This window comes from Protopterus annectens, chromosome 9.part0, assembly GCF_019279795.1.
Source record: "Protopterus annectens isolate FY-2018-M chromosome 9.part0, PAN1.0, whole genome shotgun sequence".
In the NCBI taxonomy this organism is placed as follows: Eukaryota; Metazoa; Chordata; order Ceratodontiformes; family Protopteridae; genus Protopterus; species Protopterus annectens.
In genome coordinates, this window is record NC_056743.1 from 578933201 (window position 1) to 578952667 (window position 19467).

Here is a 19467-nt window from a genome sequence, read left to right on the forward strand (position 1 = left end):
GTAGTTTTGCCAGGCATTTCGTGAATACTCTGGGCACAGTAGATAAGCCAAAGGGCAATGCAGAGAATTGATAGTGGATTGAACCTGCAAGAAATCTGAGGTATCTTCTGCAGCTTTGTCTGATTGGGACATGCAGGTATGCTTCCTTGAGATCCAATGTTACCAGCCAAGACCCCTTGCCCAGCATAGGAAGAAGCTGCTGTAAGGTGAGCATCTTGAATTTTGGTACTAGTAGAAATGTGTTTAGGATGGATAAGTCCAAAATGGGTCTCCAATCGGTTCCCTTCCTTGGTACCAGGAATAGTCTGGAATAAAAACCTTGACCTTGCTCGTGAGTAGGTACCTCTTGAATAGCTTTCATGTCCATGAGCTTTGAAATTTGTATTTGAGCCTCTGCCATTTGATTGTGTGGCAGGTTCGGCATGCCTCTCATTTTTGGAAGAGTGTGAAAATGAAATCTGTAGCCTCTGTTTATAATGTCCAGGATCCATTTGTCTTTTGTGACAATATGCCAATTTTTTGAAAATAATGCCAGCTTTCCTCCCAAGGGTGCTGCCACTTGAGCCTTGTTTGGCATGCAAAGGGGAAAGTCATTGGGTTTGTTTTCTGTATTGCTGTGCATTGTCTTCGCCACCTTTTGATGCTGGAGGTTGCCATTGTCTGCCTCTATATGATCCTTGAGATTGTCCTCTGCCCCTTCCCCGTCTGTATCTACCTCTTTGGGGCTTGTCCGTGGCTGGAAAGGACCAGTTTTTTGTAGGCCAATTTCTACTAAAACGTGGTGGTTGTACCTGTAGAAAAGCCTTAACAGTTTGCATAGATTTAGCTTTTTCTTCCATTTTCCTTAATATTTCCTCAGCATTAGTACCAAATAATACATCCTTTTGTAAAGGAGCATCTAGTAATTTAGCCTTGGCATGATCAGGCAGGGTTTGTTCCCTAAGCCAGGCATGTCTATGAATGACTGATCCTGTAACTGCAGCTCTACTTGAGGCCTCTAGAGCATCATAACCACATTGCAAGGTGTGCTTACCCACTTGTTCTGCACTATGCATCATATCCTGCAACTCCTTCAGATCTGGTTGTTCAGGTTGTGACATTTTATTCTTTAATTGTGATAACAGAAACTGCTGATATTTAAGCATATGGAACTTAAGGCCCTCATGGCTAGAGTGGCCAAGGTATATACCTTTTTTCCCCACCTTTCTAAGGATCTAGACTCTCTTCTGGAAGGTAATGGATTCTTAGCAGTAGAGGCCTTCATTCCCTTGGGACCCTGAGAAATGGTTTCTGGGTCAGCATTATGGCTTTTGTAAAGAAATTGGTGTGAGTTAGGAACTCTGTAGTACCTATCAGGCTTGACTGGGGCTGGAGGCAGGGAATCCGGGTTAAGGCAAGCCTCGAATAAACATCATCAAGTATGTCCAAGACAGGAGGTATCGCCAGAGGCCTGTGCTGAGGTAGTAGAAGAAATTCCCTAAGCCTTTTCTTTGAATCTGAAAAATCCTGGCCTTCCCAATGGAAGTGTTCCCTCAAGGTATGCAAGGTTTCCCCGAATGAGAAATCCTCTGGGGGGGATACAGAAGGAATAGACTGTTCTGCATCAGAATCTTCAAAAGGGGAGTACGAATGCTCCTCTTCATCAGAATGTTCTGAAATAATGGAGCCCTGGTCAGAAGAGGGAGATTCTTCCTCCACTCTGGGTCTCTTGTCCGGTGGAGGTTGGGAACCCCTGATAAGAGTAATTAAATCCTCAGCCATTTTGAGCATCTGCTTTTTAGGCATGGGGCCTGTAGATGGGCCCTGTGCAACAGGCCTCTGGGAGTACATGGCTGATTTAGACTTAGTAAAGGCCTTGATGGAAAAGGAAGAAGAAGGTCTGAAGACACCATGGGTGGAAGTAGATCTGTCCACATTAAGAGGTTCAACACTCACAGTGGCTTCGGTAGCTGTAGTCAGGGTGTGGGCCGAGGAACCTGCGGTCTCAGGTACAGAGGACACCGCCAGAGAAGCATCGTCGGTAGTCAGGGGCTGCGTAGGTGCCTCACTGAGAACTGGACCACGTGAAGCCGGTCTTGGCGTGGTGTCGGTCTTTGTCCTTGCGTTTTTTGGACAAAACGGTAGTCGGAGTCTCCGACGACATTTTATAGTTAAAAGCTTTACCAAAACAGTGCTGGGTGAACTCCGCCCGAAGCTTAATAGTGCGTTTATTAAAGGTAGCACAAAAGCGACAGCCCGAGACGTCGTGGTCTGGGCCTAAACAAGGAATACAGAGGGAATGGAAATCCTTATGCGGTATTTGCTTCCCACAAAAAATACAATTGTTAACTTTGTCTGACATCGGTCTGAGGCAAGAAAAGTTTCCCCAACGGGGTACTTAGCTGTAAAGAAGACTTCGGTTTCCAAATTTTCGTAATTTCAGGAGCTGGCCGACCGGCACTTGCGAACTGCTTCTGCTTCGGGCACCGCACGGCAAAAAAGACTGGAGAAAATGGCGTCGGCCATTTCTTATATACCCCTGTCGCACTGACGTCAGGGAAGTAGGCGACAACAACCGACGCCAGACCAAGACTTTGGAATTCGGCCGACCGAGGACCCACCTGATGGCAGGAGAACCCATCTGTAATGACTGCAGCTGTATGCACGATGAACATCTAGAACATTGCTATTGTAAGTATGCCTTCTTGACCAGGGTCATACCTGAAAAGGGTAAATCAGTGTACTTACACAAACATGTTTAAGAGTATTAACTCATTCACTCCAAAGGAGCTCAGAAAGTTTGCACTGCAACTTCCAACGGGTGGAGCTTAAGCCTTTTCACAGAATCAAATTATGTTCTTGCATTTCCAACAAATGTTCATTTCTCTGGAACCATAAGGTTTATTAAATAAGTATAAATGGCAATCTCTTCAGCACAAAGTATTTTTACAGTGGTAGTATTCTTTAGGTTCTAAGTCTTAAACTGAATTTTATAAGTCACAGTAAACACAGTAACTATTAAATTATAATATTTTGTAAACAGCTTACACTATCTCAGCAACAACTCAAGTTACACACACTCTCAGCAGCATTTTATTCATCTAGCTGGGAGCTTTCCTATGAGGCTAAGGAGTTCTGTGTTACTTGGTTGTTGAGATATTTACAAAAATGTAAAAATTATATCTATATAAATTAATATCATAAAAACAGCAGTTAATATCTATTTACCTACACTACACAAAAGTCAAGTGTTAATGTAGTTGAGTTTGCCATTGTGTAAGCATCAAGATGAAATCTTTTAAAACCTTGTACATAGAATGGCTTTGGAATTATTGATGCAAATATGAACAAGCAATATTTGATGCCTAGAGGCGCCAGTAGGGGTTAACCGCAGATGCACCTGGAGGCATCACATGGATGTAATGAGTTAAACAGGGCTTGTAATCATGTGATCCATGATCAGTACTGAATGACAGCAAGACACAGTATACATTTACAGTGCCAGGAGAACTCTCCAAATAGGTCAGACACACACACACACACACACACACACACACACACACACACACACACACACACACACACACTCTTCCCATATAGAATGAAAATAAACAAAGTAATCCAAAACCGGTTGAACTGTTTATTCCAAATTGAATGTCAAACTAAGCGCTTTCACCCAATTATTCCGTGGGTTTCGTCAGAGATAAAAATACACCATTACTGTTCTCCTTAAATACACGTAACATTAACCTGTGCCCAACCACATAACTGCTTCAATTACTTTAAAATTCTTAGCAATCAATTCATGAAGTTACCAAAAGTTACATTAATTATAACATACAATGCCTCAATATATTTTATAAAATTCATTGCAAGTACTAAAGACTATTGTTTAATAACACATGTATGTGACCCTTACATAATTAACTATTCAAAACCTAAAAATACGTTACAAATAAATACAAATAAATATAACCCTAAACATGTTACTGTAAGGACAGGCTTAGGTGCTGAAACACTGGAGAAATTAACTAACATAAATTTCAATTTTATAGTTAATGAGATGACGACAGATGAGATGGATGTATTTGTAGAAAATGATGAGTGTAGTGAACTATGAATTTTTAAAAGTGATGAAAATTCAAAAGAAGTGAATAACTATGATGTACAACCGGTTTTGGATTACTTTGTTTATTTTCATTCTAGTTTTGAGTGACTGTTTTCTTCGTGAATAGTTTAATCGCAAAGTGTTTGTTTTCCGGTTGACTGGTGTGATTGTTAATTTGAGGAATGGAACAACTATTAAAGCAACACCTGGAGATAACGCAACGCCTTTTATTGACCTTGCAGGAGCAAGGAATGGGTACGAACTTTTGTAACGGAACTGGTAGTAATGTTCAAAATGGAAACATATCATTAACTGAAACTGAGGAGCAACTTTTTACCATACATTCCACGCCGGGTACATCTGAGAGTGTTCCGTCGGCTAGTAAAGGTTCGGGGGTTTTATTGGAAGTCGCACACAATGTTCTAAGGCAGGAAACCAAGGCCAAGAGGTTCCGCTTCCGAACTCCACAACGAACACTAGAGACGGCGCGAAAATCAGCAGTGCTCAGAGGATTCCAGACATTAAGGATCTACTCATAGCTCCTAATTTTTACATTCCTGTCAGCAACAACAATCGAGATATGGGGAACTTAAACAACTACAGGGCTTTGAAAAAGCATTAAATAACTTTAAATCTATACAGATGGACAATGTATACCTCAAGAGGTCCCTGGAGTTAAAACAGGTGCCTAAGGGATTACGTGTGTTTAAACTACCTTTTGGTTTTGACTACAACAGTGAGTTATTTGATGAATTGCTAAAAATTTTTGATAACACAGGTCTGGAGTTGATGAAGTTGATTATCAAAAATAACAACTTAAGGTTAACTAAATTGAATGAGACTTTAGTTACCTTAGATAACAGTATACGTAATGATTTGTTATTCGAACACAACAAACACAGACTTGATAATATTATAACAGATATGGACAGATTTGTGAACAAAGGTTTAGACATAAAGAATAACAAATTGCACAGGGACAGTCAGGATTATGAAAACAAGAAGGCATATTCACATTTTAGGGAATACAAGCATAACAAAGCATTGGCAAACAGAGGACAATACAGGAAGGGGTACTTCAAATATTGATAGCAACAGTATGGAACAACAGACTGGCCAACAGAATTATTCCAAAAGTTATTTTGGTAGAGAAAACAACAACAATAAAAACAATAAAAAAGTTTTTTTTAGAGGATCCAGTTGTTTGGAGATCAAAACGCATACGAGATCGTTATCAGGGCCAACACGAGAAACATTACCAGATGAGGAACAGAAGGTACAGGACAAATTTGCATTACTGAGCAAACATGTTACTGTAAGGACAGGCTTAGGTGCTGAAACACTGGAGAAATTAACTAACACAAATTTCAATTTTATAGTTAATGAGATGATGGCAGATGAGATGGATGTATTTGTAGAAAATGAGTGTAGTGAACTATGTATTTTTAAAAGTGATGAAAATTCAAAAGAAGTGAATAACTATGATGTACAACAGGAGTTGAATTGTGTTGTATTAAAGGAAGGTAGATTTGCAGTGTATAATTACACAGACAAAGAATTACGTGAAAATTATATAACACTATTTAAAAAAGGATTCACTTTTGTCCCTAATTTTAAACTTGATATTGGTAGGGTGATGATTAATTTGAAATTATATACCAGATTGTTAAATTTGAAAATGTTTTTTTCGTATGATGCTAGTAAAAAAAATAGAGTCCGATTTTAGGCATGTTACACTGAAGAGATCAATTACCTTTATTCCGCCACAGAATTCTATTATAAATTTGTTTGAAATGCTATGTGATATGCAAATTAGGAGGTTACTAAAAGTAGGGGTGAATTCAAAGACAATTTAACAACAGCCGAGAGGTTTTGTTTAAAAGAACTAGCAGCAACTGATGGTTATAGAATCATGAAACCAGACGGGGGGGGTGGGGTGGTTGTGATGACTAAAGTGGACTATTTGAATAAAATGGCAGACATGCTAAATGACAGTGATACATATGAGAAAGTTTCAAGATACGAGATGATTAGAGCATACACCAAGGTGGATTGGCAACTATATGATTATCTTATGGAAGGTGTGATAAATAAGGAGGAATATAATTATTTACTTGTAGAACATCCAAGCACACCTTCCATATTTGGTATACCTAAAATCCACAAAAATGTCAGCAACCCCCCATTTAGACCCATAGTGTCAGCAAAGGGATCTAAATTAGAAGCCATGGCTCACTACATAGATATGAATTGTAAAGACACTTGAAAGAAATTACCTCACATTCTAAAGGACTCATGGCATTGCTTGGAGTTGGTAAAGGAAAATTTACCTTTTATAAATCAAGACACCATTATGGTAACAATAGACAGAATTAATTTGTTTTCAGTGATACCCCATGAACAGGGTTTGCAAATGTTTGAGGCAAGTCTAGAGGGCCTTTAGTGACTTACACACAGTTAAGCGAAGATTATTAGTAGAAATGATGGAGATTATTTTAACAAATAATTATTTTTTGTTGGAAGATGAATTTTTTTCAACAAATTTCGGGTGTAGCCATGGGGGCAAGATGCACGCCAATATACGCAAATTTAGTTTTGGCACAATGGGAAGTGCAATGGATATTTGTAGTAGGTTTTGCTCTAAGATAACAGCATATTTAAGGTTTTTGGATTATATAATAATTTCTTGGAAAGGAAAAAAGGAAGAGATTTTAGATTTTGTAACTTATTTGGAAACCACAACTTGCATTTTAAGATTTACATATAAAATACACAAGGAGAGTTGTGAATATTTGGACATTAAGTTTCAGAAGAAAGAGATGGGACAATAGAGTCGAATATTTATAGGAAAAAGACATACTCAAATTCCTTTTTGCATTTCAATAGCTATCACCCATATTTTCAAAAAAAGAATCTAGTTAAGGGCCAAATGGTTAGGCTATCCAGGATTATAAGCAACAATGTGGTATTTAACAATGAGGTAGACAAACTGATGGAAATGTTCCAAGACAGAGGTTACCCACAGTATTTAACTGATATGAAGAAAGAAGTGATGGTCAAAAGGACCAAGAATTTCAAACCAATCTTAAGGTTTGGAATGAATGTGGATGTGGGTAAAAAGGAGAGTAGGATTGAAGCATTAATACAACCATTTAATGAAAACACGGGAGAGTAGTTTTTAATACAATAAAGGAAACATGGGAAAAAATATTTAACAACAAATTGGATGCTATGAATATTTTAGGTAAAGGTCCAAACATAACATATAGTAGGGGAAAGAACCTGAAGGAATATTTTGAAAGTAACATCAATCAACCATATAGGAATTCTAGAATGAAGAAATGTGGGTTATGCAGAACTTGTAGGTTTATTAATGACGGTCCCTATGTTATGGTACAAAATTTTAACAGATCTATTAGATGTCCTGGACATGTTAATTGTAATACTAAGATGGTGGTATACTTAGCGACTTGTTTATCATGTCCAGCATTTTACGTAGGCAAAACCATTAGGAAATTAAGAGAGCGTATTATGGAACACACTAGGGACATTAAAAATAAGAAGGTAACTAGTTCTTTATATTTACACAGTACTAAATGTGAGGATTTTAAAAGGTTTATATTTTTCGTAGTTGACAGGATCCCAAATAACATCAAAAATGAAGGGGATGTGAATAATTTACTAGAAATGAAGGAATGTTTGTGGCAACTTAGACTTAATGCTAACAATATGCCAGGTATTAATTAACACATCTCCATTTCTAGTATATTAACATACAAATCATATTGCATTTAATCTGTCAATTTATTTACAGTTAGGTTGAGGTTATGTATTCAATAACTACAATTTTTACTGTATTTTAAAACAATTTACATACATTAATAAAATATTTTATAATGTATATATACATGCATTTTTAATATGAAGACTTATTTATAGTTTGAAATAGGGTTATATTTATTTGTATTTATTTGTAACGTATTTTTAGGTTTTGAATAGTTAATTATGTAAGGGTCACATACATGTGTTATTAAACAATAGTCTTTAGTACTTGCAATGAATTTTATAAAATGTATTTAGGCGTATGTTATAATTAATGTAACTTTTGGTAACTTCCTGAATTGATTGCTAAGAATTTTAAAGTAATTGAAGCAGTTATGTGATTGGACACAGGTTAATGTTACGTGTATTTAAGGAGAACAGTAATGATGTATTTTTATCTCTGATGAAACCCACGGAATAGTTGGGTGAAAGTGCTTAGTTTGACATTCAATTTGGAATAAACAGTTCAACCGGTTTTGGATTACTTTGTTTATTTTCATTCTAGTTTTGAGTGACTGTTTTCTTTGTGAATAGTTTAATCGCAAACTCTTCCCATATACCCTGTCTGATTATGGCTGGATAGTTTTGGAATGACCTCCATTCAGGCAGCAAGTGAGGGTGTGAAGCAATGGAAGGTGGTCACCTTGATAATTACAGAGTGCCAGTCTGCAGGTTTAGTGAAGGGAATGTGGTAAACTAGGCCAGCAGGAATCCATTGGGCTCTGCACTTACGACATGGTAGGAGAGGTTTAAATGGGTCCTCCGAAATATTTGTAAAACAGAGAATGTACTTGGGGGTTGCAATTACACTGATGTACTGTCTTGTCAAACTTTAAGTGGTTTTCTGTAACAGTGCAGAATAACTTTCTTGTGTTCTGCATCTTTATGGGGTGTAATTATTTGGAGTGCTGTATGTTGGGATTGTTGGCCTTTCTTGCTCTACTGTGCAATCTTAGACAAGGTACAGAGTCTCAGAATATAGCAAAACAAAAGTTATGTTCTTGCCATAGTAGCAGAGCCTTTTTCCCCCCTCTATCTTGGTTGGATTATCTACCATTGCAGTGGATCCAAGCCAGTAAACTTTCTCAAAGAAGCTTCGCCAGCATTCAAAGCTGTCCAGTCTTTCATGATGATCCACACTGCCTCCGTAGCATCCATTTTCTTGGCAAACTATGTCACCCGACAGGCAAAGCAAGGGCTAGGAGGAAGATTTCAGGCTTAGGTCTACTAAATATCTCGAGAAAGAAAAGGGAAAATATTGCAAAGGAGGTGGAGGCTGCGACGGTGGGACATCCAGATGAAGGGAGTCGGACAATAAGGATCGGTCTTTATGGGAAGTAACTTAAGTGTCAAGTGTCCTATGTTGTACCTGCCACCCCAACACACACATCCATTTTAATTGGTTTGGATAGATTCCCCAACTACTTTTCATTCTGAGAGGCAACATGGCTTTCAGGACAGTGGAAAGTAGAAACTAAAGCAGCTCTGGATCTTGACACCAGGTCCAATATATAGTGTTTAACAAGGGCAAGCAATGTAGACCATATTGCTACATCTCAGATGTCATTTACAGTGGAGTGCCTGAAGAAAGCAGTAGAAGTTGAAATGATTTGGTAAAGAGCTTTTGGCTTGGAAGATAGGGTCAAGCCCTTAGAAGGATAAGTAAAGGATATGCAATATGACAACCATCTAAACAGGTTAGCTATGGTCACTTTAGTTCCATGTTTGACTTTTGAAAAGGATAAAGCTAGCCGGTAATCCTTCTGTATACAAACAGTTCTGTGAAAATTGAATCGCAACTGGCTATTTACATTGAGGGTACACAGAATATACTTTTCTTGGTTACAACAGTTAGGGAAAACAGCCAGGTGAATGGACTGGTTCAAGGTTGGCTCATGGGATACTTTTGTTGCAAAGGAAGGATATGATCCGAGACACAGCATGTCCTTATGGAAGATAAAGTACAGTTGTTTTGCATGACAAAGCCTTAAATTCAAATTCTATTCACATAAGTGATTGTGACTAAAAATAGTTTTCTGCGAGATGAATTCTGAGGCCAAAGAAGAAGCAGTCTCAAAGTAGGGTGGAGTCTAGTGCTTGAAGACACAAAGTATGGTTCCCATGGCAGGACAAGGTCCTTAACAGTCTCAACAGAAAGGCACCTTTGAGAAAGGCTTTGTATATCTTGAGGGAAACTGCTGCTAGATGGACTTCAATTGTACAGTAGTTGACACCAGAGTCAAAAAGACTCACTAAAAGTAATAAACCAGAAGAAAGGGACCTAGGCCTTTATCAACAGCACACAAAAAGTCTTTCCTGCTAACTTTTAGAGAGATTTCTAACAGAATGAGTATGAGAGGTAGTTAGGATCTGTACAAATCTAGCAGAGAAGGCAGAGACAATGCCCATCCATGGAAATGAAGAAACCACAACGCCAGTCTGAAGCATCTAATGTTCAGATGATGCTTTCTGGATGGGTGAGAGAGGATTCAGCTTCAGGGAAAGGTATCATGGTGCTCAGTGTAGAACAGGCAAAAAGGGAACCAGTTCTGCCTGGGCCAGAAGGGGTACGAAGGATTGCTGCTGCCTTGCACAGAGATGCTTTCTCAATTATCGTTGTCATGTGAAGAACAGAGAGAGAGAAAGAAAAAGGAGTCCAGGTGGCCAAAGATGGAACAGAGCATCCCTTGGTGGATCTCCCTAACTGAGGCAAAGTAGTTGCTGTACTTTGCTGCAAGGCTGGCCCCAGAGGCTGAATGTGTCAGCTGCCACTGCTGAACGGAGGGACCACAAATAAGGCATGAAGGAAGCATCAACTCAGCCTGTCCACAAGGATACTGGAGCACCCTGGAATACGCTATGCTGTTATAAAGAGTTGTGAAGATATTGCTACTGCCGCATTCTCATAGGTTCCATGTTCAGTAGATAACAGGTTCTTCCTTGCTTGTTGATGTACCAAACCACTAGAGGTGCTTGTCTTGTTTGGATGGAAAATCACACCCTGAGTAAATTAGTCCAGATGTTGAATTGCTAAGAGGACTGCCCCCATCTTCGGAGCACTGATATAAAGATGAGCCTCTAGTTGGGTCCACATTCTTGTACTATTCTCCCCTTGTGATGACTCCACCCTAGAGGGAAGGTATTCATGTTAAAGTGGCCAGTGGTAGCACAAGACAGAATGGTCATTCCTCTTGGACAAGAGGGTGTTGAATCAACCACTTTAGATGCTGGGGACACAGAACAACACTTTTACAGTGGGATGAAGGTGGGTGCCTTCAGTAGACTGAAGTCAAAGTCCACTGCAGTACACTCATGGAATACCTGGTATGAAGAACTAGAGTGATGGAAGCTGTCATAGTGCCAAACTAAATAATGAGGGAAGCTGGAGGAGTGTCCCATTCGGAGAAGCTTCTGTGCCTGTAAATAAAGGGAAATCAGCCTTTACTCTGGGAGCTTCGCAGTCCAAGAAATTTGTCTAGATAGCATTCTGTGCAAAATAAGGGCTACATGGGTTCTAGGTTTGACTTTTCAAAGTTTATAGAGATAACCAAGGACAGGTAAGTAGAGCATGGATTCTCTTTCTAGGCTCAAGGATTCCTTTGTGTTTGCAGCTAGGAGCCAGTCTTGTAGGTAAGGTAACACTCAAACGGTATAGCCCCAGATGAGCTGATTTTACTGACATAAATTTGATGAACAAAGTTGTGGTGAAACCAAACAGTAAGATTATAAACCGGTAAAGACTCAACTCCCAGCCAAAAGCAGAGGAAGCTCCGGGACTGCCATGTAATCTTAATGTGATAGTAGACATTCTGGAGGACTGTTGAGCACAGCCATTTCTCCTTCTGCATGACCAGAAGCATGGACTGCAGTGTGACCATCTGGAACTTTGTCTTTTTCACATGTGTATTTAGACTGCTGAAGTCTAGAATGGGCCCAAGGTCCTAGTTCTTTTTAGGAACTGTAAAGAATCCCCAGTAGACTCAGAATCCTCTCTCATCCAGTTGGGACTACTGGGTTGCTCTTTTCTGAAGTAGTTGTAAAGTTTCTTGCCTGTGGCTCTTTTCTGGAGAGGAGAAACATCTGGGAGGGTTTTGGGGTAGAAGCAAAGAATGACAGTGTCTGAAAATACATTTTGTTTACACATGTATTTTCTGTGATGGATATCCAACTTTGAGGATAAAAGGAAAAATGTCCTGTCTCAGAAGGAGCAGTTTGGTAACTTCTCAGGGGCACATAAAGCATTTGACTGAAAGAGTCCTCTAAACCCTTAGTTCAGCAAACTCCCAATACCTCAGGGGCTGTGTCAGTGCCCATTAAAAAGTTACCTTCTCTAAAATGAGGAGCCTTGTCCAAAGAACAGAATTAAAAAGACTGCAATTTCTTAACCCAGAGGCCTTCACCAATTCCCAGAGAATGATTGAGTGGTGGCGAGAGTTGTTTCCCTCCTCCTTGCTCTTTATCAAAGTATCATTAATGCTGGGACCAAACAAAGATGATCCATTGTGAGGGATATTGAGAAAGGACTTCTTAAAGCTGTCTGCAAAGTCACAGTTTCAGCAAAGCATGAAGGTGACGCACTATGCTGAATCATGCTGTTGTAGCTGTCCCATTGATTGCATTAGATACGAGCCTCATGCCCAGATTAGTGATAAACAACACAGTAGACCACTAGATCTCAACCCCTTCCCTGTGTCCACTGTGAGGAATCTGCAAGGGAAATCTGACTTTGCTCAGTCAGATCCCTTTGGAACCTTCATCTTGTGTAACATAAGGTTTCCAAGGTGTAAACCCACTTACAAATAATTCCACTGACCTAGAGTCCCTATTAGGCAGATGGACCTTAGAACTCTTCTGATAGTTCTTCCTTAGTGATTGCTACAACCAAAATGAATCTATTAAAGCTCCCTTGCTCTAACATGGTTGGTCCTTGTGAGGCCTGAGAACTCGGTTTGGTTTTCAAGGAATAGGTTCCAAAATGTCTAGGTTTCACTATGCCCACTCTATGACCACAACAATGAGGTGGCCTTCAGGAGGGACCACCTAGGAAGAAAACAGACCAGCTATGAAAGACCTGAACATTTCCTTATCCAAGGAAGGGGCACCAGTGGGCCAAGACCTCCCTTTGCTGCATCATTTCTGTAAGTTCACCAAAGAAGGTATCTTCAAGGGGAGTATAATTCAGTGTGCCTGCTTCTGCAGTCTTATTCAAGACACAAGTACTCAAAATCAATTACAAGCACTGCAAATCTACCATTTTATCTGTTCATGCATTGTCAGAGAAAGGAGACCGGAAAATAGAATTTTGTGCAAAACCAGTATATGCATTTTTTACAACAAATATTTACTTCAGAACAGATTATATTATTTAACACAGAATGTGGGTGGTTTGCCCTCCAATACATGTCATCATCAGATACATGTCCATTTGTAAGAGTGTGATCACAAAACTGTGCAATTAAATGGAATGTTTCAACAACTGTCCTCCAGTCTTTTCCAACATTTTGACGGGCACTGCTCTACATCAAGAGATTCACATTTGACAGCTATTTGGTGGTAGGGATATTCACTGCTATCCTTTCCCATTGACAATATGTATTACATTTATTTATTATGACAAACTCTGATGTAATAAAAGCAAAAGACTTGTGGTATAAGGTTGAATGGAAGTGCTCCTTTGTATTTACTGCAGCTTGTTCCAGTGCTCACTTTTAAAAGCACAAACTCACTGCAACTGAGCATAAGGGCGAAGGATTGCTACAATTACTACAACAAACACAAAAGACAAGAACGCAAATTTAGGGAAGCAGTGAGAACAATTTTAGCAAGCAGGACACTTTTTGTTCTTCATATACACAAAGATGTTTACAACACTTGTAAAAATCATATATGTGTACATAAATTTAAGGAGACCACTTCAGTGGTAGTTTATAAAATACTTGGAAGGTGAGGGGTGAAACTCCTCACATTGGGGAAGGAGGTTGTAGGGGCAAAGCCCTACAAAAAAAAAAAAAAAGTGGGATTTACTCACCTCACTGATTCCCCCTTTCATAGACAGGCGTTGCAACCAGTTAATCTAAATCAAGATCAAACTAAATGAGTTTTCCACTTTATTCTGTTTATCCATGATTACCCAAGTGAGGGAAATGCTATTCTTACCAATGGAGGTGCTGTAAACCATTTATAGCCAATATAAATAAAGCAGGAGGGAGTCAAAAATTTGTTAACTTTCTCCTGACCTGAACATGTGAAGGATTTAACACGCTGACCAGTGTAATTACCATCACTTTCTTCCCTAATACTCCACTAAATGATATCAGTAATACATAAGTTCCTATGATGTCATCAAACTTTTATAAGTTCGAACCAAATATGATCGAGACTATAAGTCCGAATTTGTAAAGGTTCGAGCGTGTGAATGGAAATCTCCATAGGCGGAGGTTTCCATTCTGTTCAATGTGGTGTGATCGCGGAGTTGGTATATTTAAGTAGCAGGGGGGTGTGGGGGGTGCAGGTGGGCTTGCCCCCATGCTTACAATAGTTTATTTTGTTTGTTGTGTCGCAGTTATGTAACTTCGAACATAATGGTTCGACCATTAGGTGTTCAAAGTTACATAACTTTGACTGTGATATAGACCCGTACATAACAGAGACCCTTTATAGTTGTCTGCACAGAATTTTTTCAAAGCTAAAGCAATTAGAAGCACACTGTAAGAAATGATATAGACAAGCTAAAAGGTATACATCTAATTTTCCACTTTGTTGGTACCTGTCAAACTACAGGTAGAAGGCCTTACTTCAGAAACAAGAGTCAGGATGCAGAAGGTAACGCACAACGGCAAATGCACAAATCTGGACAATTTTTGTTTAGTACTTCTAGCACATAAAGCTACTTTTATCGTAATAGTTGAGAAACTTGCACATTGGATAAATGCTCACAGTTCTGCCCAAGGGACAAAGGATAACACTTGTCTTCATATACTGACAGAATCAAAAAAGGATAAATGCTAGTCTCCTGCGCGGTTTCTTAAAAATGATGTACTACATAGCAATGTTATGATGTGTGATTTAACAAAGAAATGTGGCCACAGCATATAAAGATAATCATCATGCTTTGTATAGATCCATGTCACGTCTTATAATTCTCTGGATGTTGGTATAAATACGACCCACTCTTACCTTAACAGTACCAGAAGTACACTTACCAGGTACCTTTTTGTTACTACTGCAGGTCAATGTAGCTAGGCTGCTGTTGTCACAGCTGTTGTTCTGTTCACCATGATGACATTCAGCCAGCTGGGATTCTTTTCCTACAATTTGGAGACATTAACACAATCTTTCAACATGCAAAAGCAATAAGAACCCTCTGCAAAACTATTAGCCATACTGGCTACCTACATTCAACTTCAAGTTCTGGCTCTTCATCTTCATTTCTGCCTAAAATATTTGAGTCTAATCTTGTACATTGTAGAAAATCACATACGCTTTATATGCTTAAAAATAAGCTCATGCTAGTTAACTCTTCCATACCTGTCATTTCCTATACTGAACAACCAGGAAGCACAGAAGTATATAATGAACAAGAAGTCAAGAAAAAGTAAACAGCCTAAATGCAGATCAATATCAAACTGCCTTCCATAGGGAAGAAAATGGGGTCTCTACTTAATTTGCCCTAACTTCCAATTAACTGACACTTCATTCGACCGACACTTCATTCGACCGACACTTCATTCGACCGACACTTCATTCGACCGACACTTCATTCGACCGACACTTCATTCGACCGACACTTCATTCGACCGACACTTCATTCGACCGACAAGTATTATTGGCAATCTCCAGAGCACTGTAAGGCAAGTAAATGGAATATGTTCCCTTCCCCATTGTAGTGTGACCCTGAAGTTAGAATATATTGTTGGGGGGGGTGTGGGGGCACAGCCCCCCACTTAATTTCGTATTATATTGTGTGATTTTGCTTTAATATTGCTTATTAAAACAAAGGTAAGTGGGGACCTTCGTCCCCCCACACCCCCCCTCCATTGTGGGGGGGGGGGTTGTGCCCCCCCCCCAACTATACAGTCTAACTCCAGGGTCACACTACAGTGGGGGAAGGGGACATATTCCATTTACTTGCCTTACAGTGCTCTTGAGACTGCCAATACTACTTGTCAGTCAAATGAAGCGTCAGTCAAATGAGTGCCAGTCAACTGGAAGTTAGGGCAAATGAAGTAGACCCAAGAAAATGTCCCTCAATATCCTGCTTATCTAAACCTGCTGCATTCCTGCAGTCGTCAACTCAAAGTGCCACAATTGTCCTTCTGTGAGAAATCAAGCAAAGCAATTATTTTTCTAATGAAATGCAATCTCCAAAGTGAGCACCGGAGACTCCAGAGCTGAGCCTAGGGCTCAGTAAAAATTCAAAGATTGTTCTAAGAACCTTGAACAATTTGCTTCTCTTAGAAAATATACTCACAAACTAAATCCTACTGACCTTCCCCGAACGCAGAATGAAATGTTGCTTTTTGAGTAATGCTGCCTTTAAACAAATGGTTGCAATACAAGACAGATTAAACCTTTTTTTTTAAATCTCCGTCATTCCCTTGAATACGACAGTTGACCAAAATGATGAACAATTTCTGTCAAAGTTCCATAGTGACAGCTGGAAAGTGAAGGCAGACTAAAAACAAAACAAACCAACACAATAAAATAAATCAAACTTTTTTTCTCCTTACTTAGCATAAAGGAAAAGTCAGAGTCAAAACAGTTTTAAGTATTTTGATCTGTGTGTGTCACAAAAATTCTTGTTGGACTGTTGTTGATTTTGTGTTATTCATGTTTTTGATGTACTTCTTAAGCATATTGTACAGCCACTGTATTTTGCCTTATGCCCAAGTTACAGCTGAAAACAGTCTTTGGGCTAGGCCATCTTCTTGTTTAGCAAATGCTGGAAATCCTAACTTCCATTAAAAAAATAAAAAAAAGTGACAGACTACATGAAGTGGTATGGAGATTAACATTTTAGAGAACACTGCTTGCTACACAAGTGTTCTCCATCTGTAATGGACATTTTGAGTAGTAAATCTGAAAAAAGTACTGAAGCAACTAAAGTTATATACACCTTTGAAGAGGTCTACATTTAAGAAAAACAGTGAATCTAGAATGAGCATGGCAAAATCCAAGATCAAAATCAAAGCAGTTGAGAGGTATGCTTTAAAAATCTATGCAAATACACCAAAGATTTTGAAAATACAAATACAGTTTAAAAGGCAGCAATTAAATGAGCTACGTGTGTGAAAAAGACTGGGTAGATTATAAGTGAAGTATAATGTTTGCAACTGGGAGTGTATCAGTATGGTTCGCAACATAAAATGCTTGCGACTAGGATTGTGTTGGTGTGGTTTGTTTTCATTTACATGTAGGATTGCCTATGTAGTAAGTGATGGTTTAATAAAGATTTTTTTTGTTTAAAAAAGGTAGGAATTGAATAATGTATGTAATATTGCTTAGGTTACATGATATACGGCCATAATTTGCAAGTATAATGTTTTAGGTTAATAAAGATTGATCAGTGTCACAAGTGATCACTGTTATAGGCGAATGACAGAAATATTGGTAAAATACCTAAACAGTATAGAAATGTCCTGCAAAGTAGACACATTTTGTACAAGAACACTGGTAAATACCCAGGGGATATGGAACTTTTTAGACAGCACATAAAAATCACGAAACACCCGTTTAACAGAAAAGATAAAAATTATTCCAGGGTTTCTGGACACACAACTTCGTTTATAGTTCACTTAAAGGAAATGCGAAGTGAAACTGTTTGGAGATTCCTAGTAGTAGAGTACTTCAAAATTAAGAAGTATTTTGAGTGCATTTATTCTAGCTACTTTATTTTTATTTCATATTTTTACATACCTTCGCACTGGATGCCTTGTAACACTGGCACTGAGGAATTCCAGGTAGGTGTTTGCATCCAGATACCAGTAGGTGGACCGCAGCCAACCTCTCGACAAACTACACTGGCCAGAAGAGAACTGGAGTTCCATTCCTTATCACAAACCTTCAGGAAAACAAAAAAACAAGACAGCCAGCATTGGTATACAGAACAAGAGTAAGCACTGAAATATAAAGGCAATAACTGCTTGCACCAAGTTAAAATAATCAGTCAATTATACAACTTTTTTTTTTGTTACAAAGCTACTTAGCTGTACACTGTGCCACAGTTCACAATATGAAAACAAAGTCAAAGAAAAGCCTGAGATAGAGCAAAAATGCTTAGAGAAAAAAAAAAAAAAGCCTTGGACTACACAGGCTCCCAAGATCCTCTAACCTAACTCTACCTGCAATGTTTTAAATGGCAGCCTAGTAGTAGAGATGGACTGAACTCACCTACCAGAGATAAAAAGGTAAAACTTGAAAGGCACCGCCCTGTTTCTGTGTCAGACTATAATGGCAAACTAGTGACCATAGTCATCTTGAAACAGTGCTGCTGTTTGAACTGCTTATGCACGTTTCTATACCTGAAATCTGAATAGTTCTGTGTTACTGCTGTTCGAACTTCCTATGTGCGTTTCTATAACTGAAATCTGAATAACTCTGTGTTACAACAGAGATGTAAACGAGTAGCCGAAACATTTATAATCCTTCTCTAAACTTTTTAAAACATAAGTATCTGTAAGTATAATCTGAAAAATGTTTAAACATAAAAGGCATGAAATGTAATCAACCATGGAATCAGTCTGAAAAATTAATGAAACCAATATGGTAGAAGTTCTATAATAGGTTCCAGGCTCCAGTACGGTATCAGGTAAAGGAGACTGATACTCTTTACAGATGCAACTGCAGACTTGGATTGAATGATGTTATTAAAGAAATCCAAATGCAAACACCAGCATAAAACCCCTTTAGAAAAGTGACAATTTGACATTTTAAGTTTTTCATCTGCAGGATTGCAAAAATGTATATGCAGAGTTTTGCATCTTCAGATCTTAACTTGTATAGCCATTCACTCCTGTTGAGTCATCCCATGCATGTCAGCTGTATGGACACATACATGCCAGACAAACTAGCCACCTATTCACTGTTTTGTAGGAAGCTGCCAGCTTCCAAACATGCACTTTCTGACCATGCCTATCATCACAAGTGACCCAATGGATGAAGCAGCTGCAATGTACAGGCTACATTACCCACCCCAACCACCCGTGTTGCTGGAGACCAGCAGATCTCACAGATATATGTATGGCCAACTTATAGCAGATCTCACAGATATATGCATGCCCAACTTGTATCCACGTCTGGAGCAGGAGGAGAGGCAATGGAGAATGCAGAGGTACAGAAACCATGCAAAAGATAAATACAGGAAGCACAAGTAGGGAAGGAGTTTCCCCTATAGGGGAGCAAATTGACCAGTGACCATTTTTACTGCAGAAGGTGAAATGACTCAACAAGCAGATGTACAGCAAAGCCTCTAAGATGAGCAGAGCAGAATAGCAAGCTGCATATTCCACCTTAGCTAAACACAATAGTGTAGATATTCTGCAGAACTGGGAGTGGAGCTT

At 39.0% G+C, this 19467-nt stretch overlaps 1 protein-coding gene across 1 annotated transcript in view; it reads right to left on the minus strand.

Annotated features, from left to right (window-relative positions):
- The window catches only part of LOC122811338 (scavenger receptor cysteine-rich type 1 protein M130-like), a 513363-nt gene that overhangs the window by 306657 nt on the left and 187239 nt on the right, over positions 1 to 19467 (minus strand). Inside the window, exons 3-4 of the mRNA XM_044083110.1 lie at positions 17825 to 17969; positions 15112 to 15216 (exon numbers count right to left, since the gene is read on the minus strand). Coding sequence (XP_043939045.1) covers positions 15112 to 15216; positions 17825 to 17969 — 250 coding nt within the window. The remainder of the gene's footprint in view (positions 1 to 15111; positions 15217 to 17824; positions 17970 to 19467) is intronic.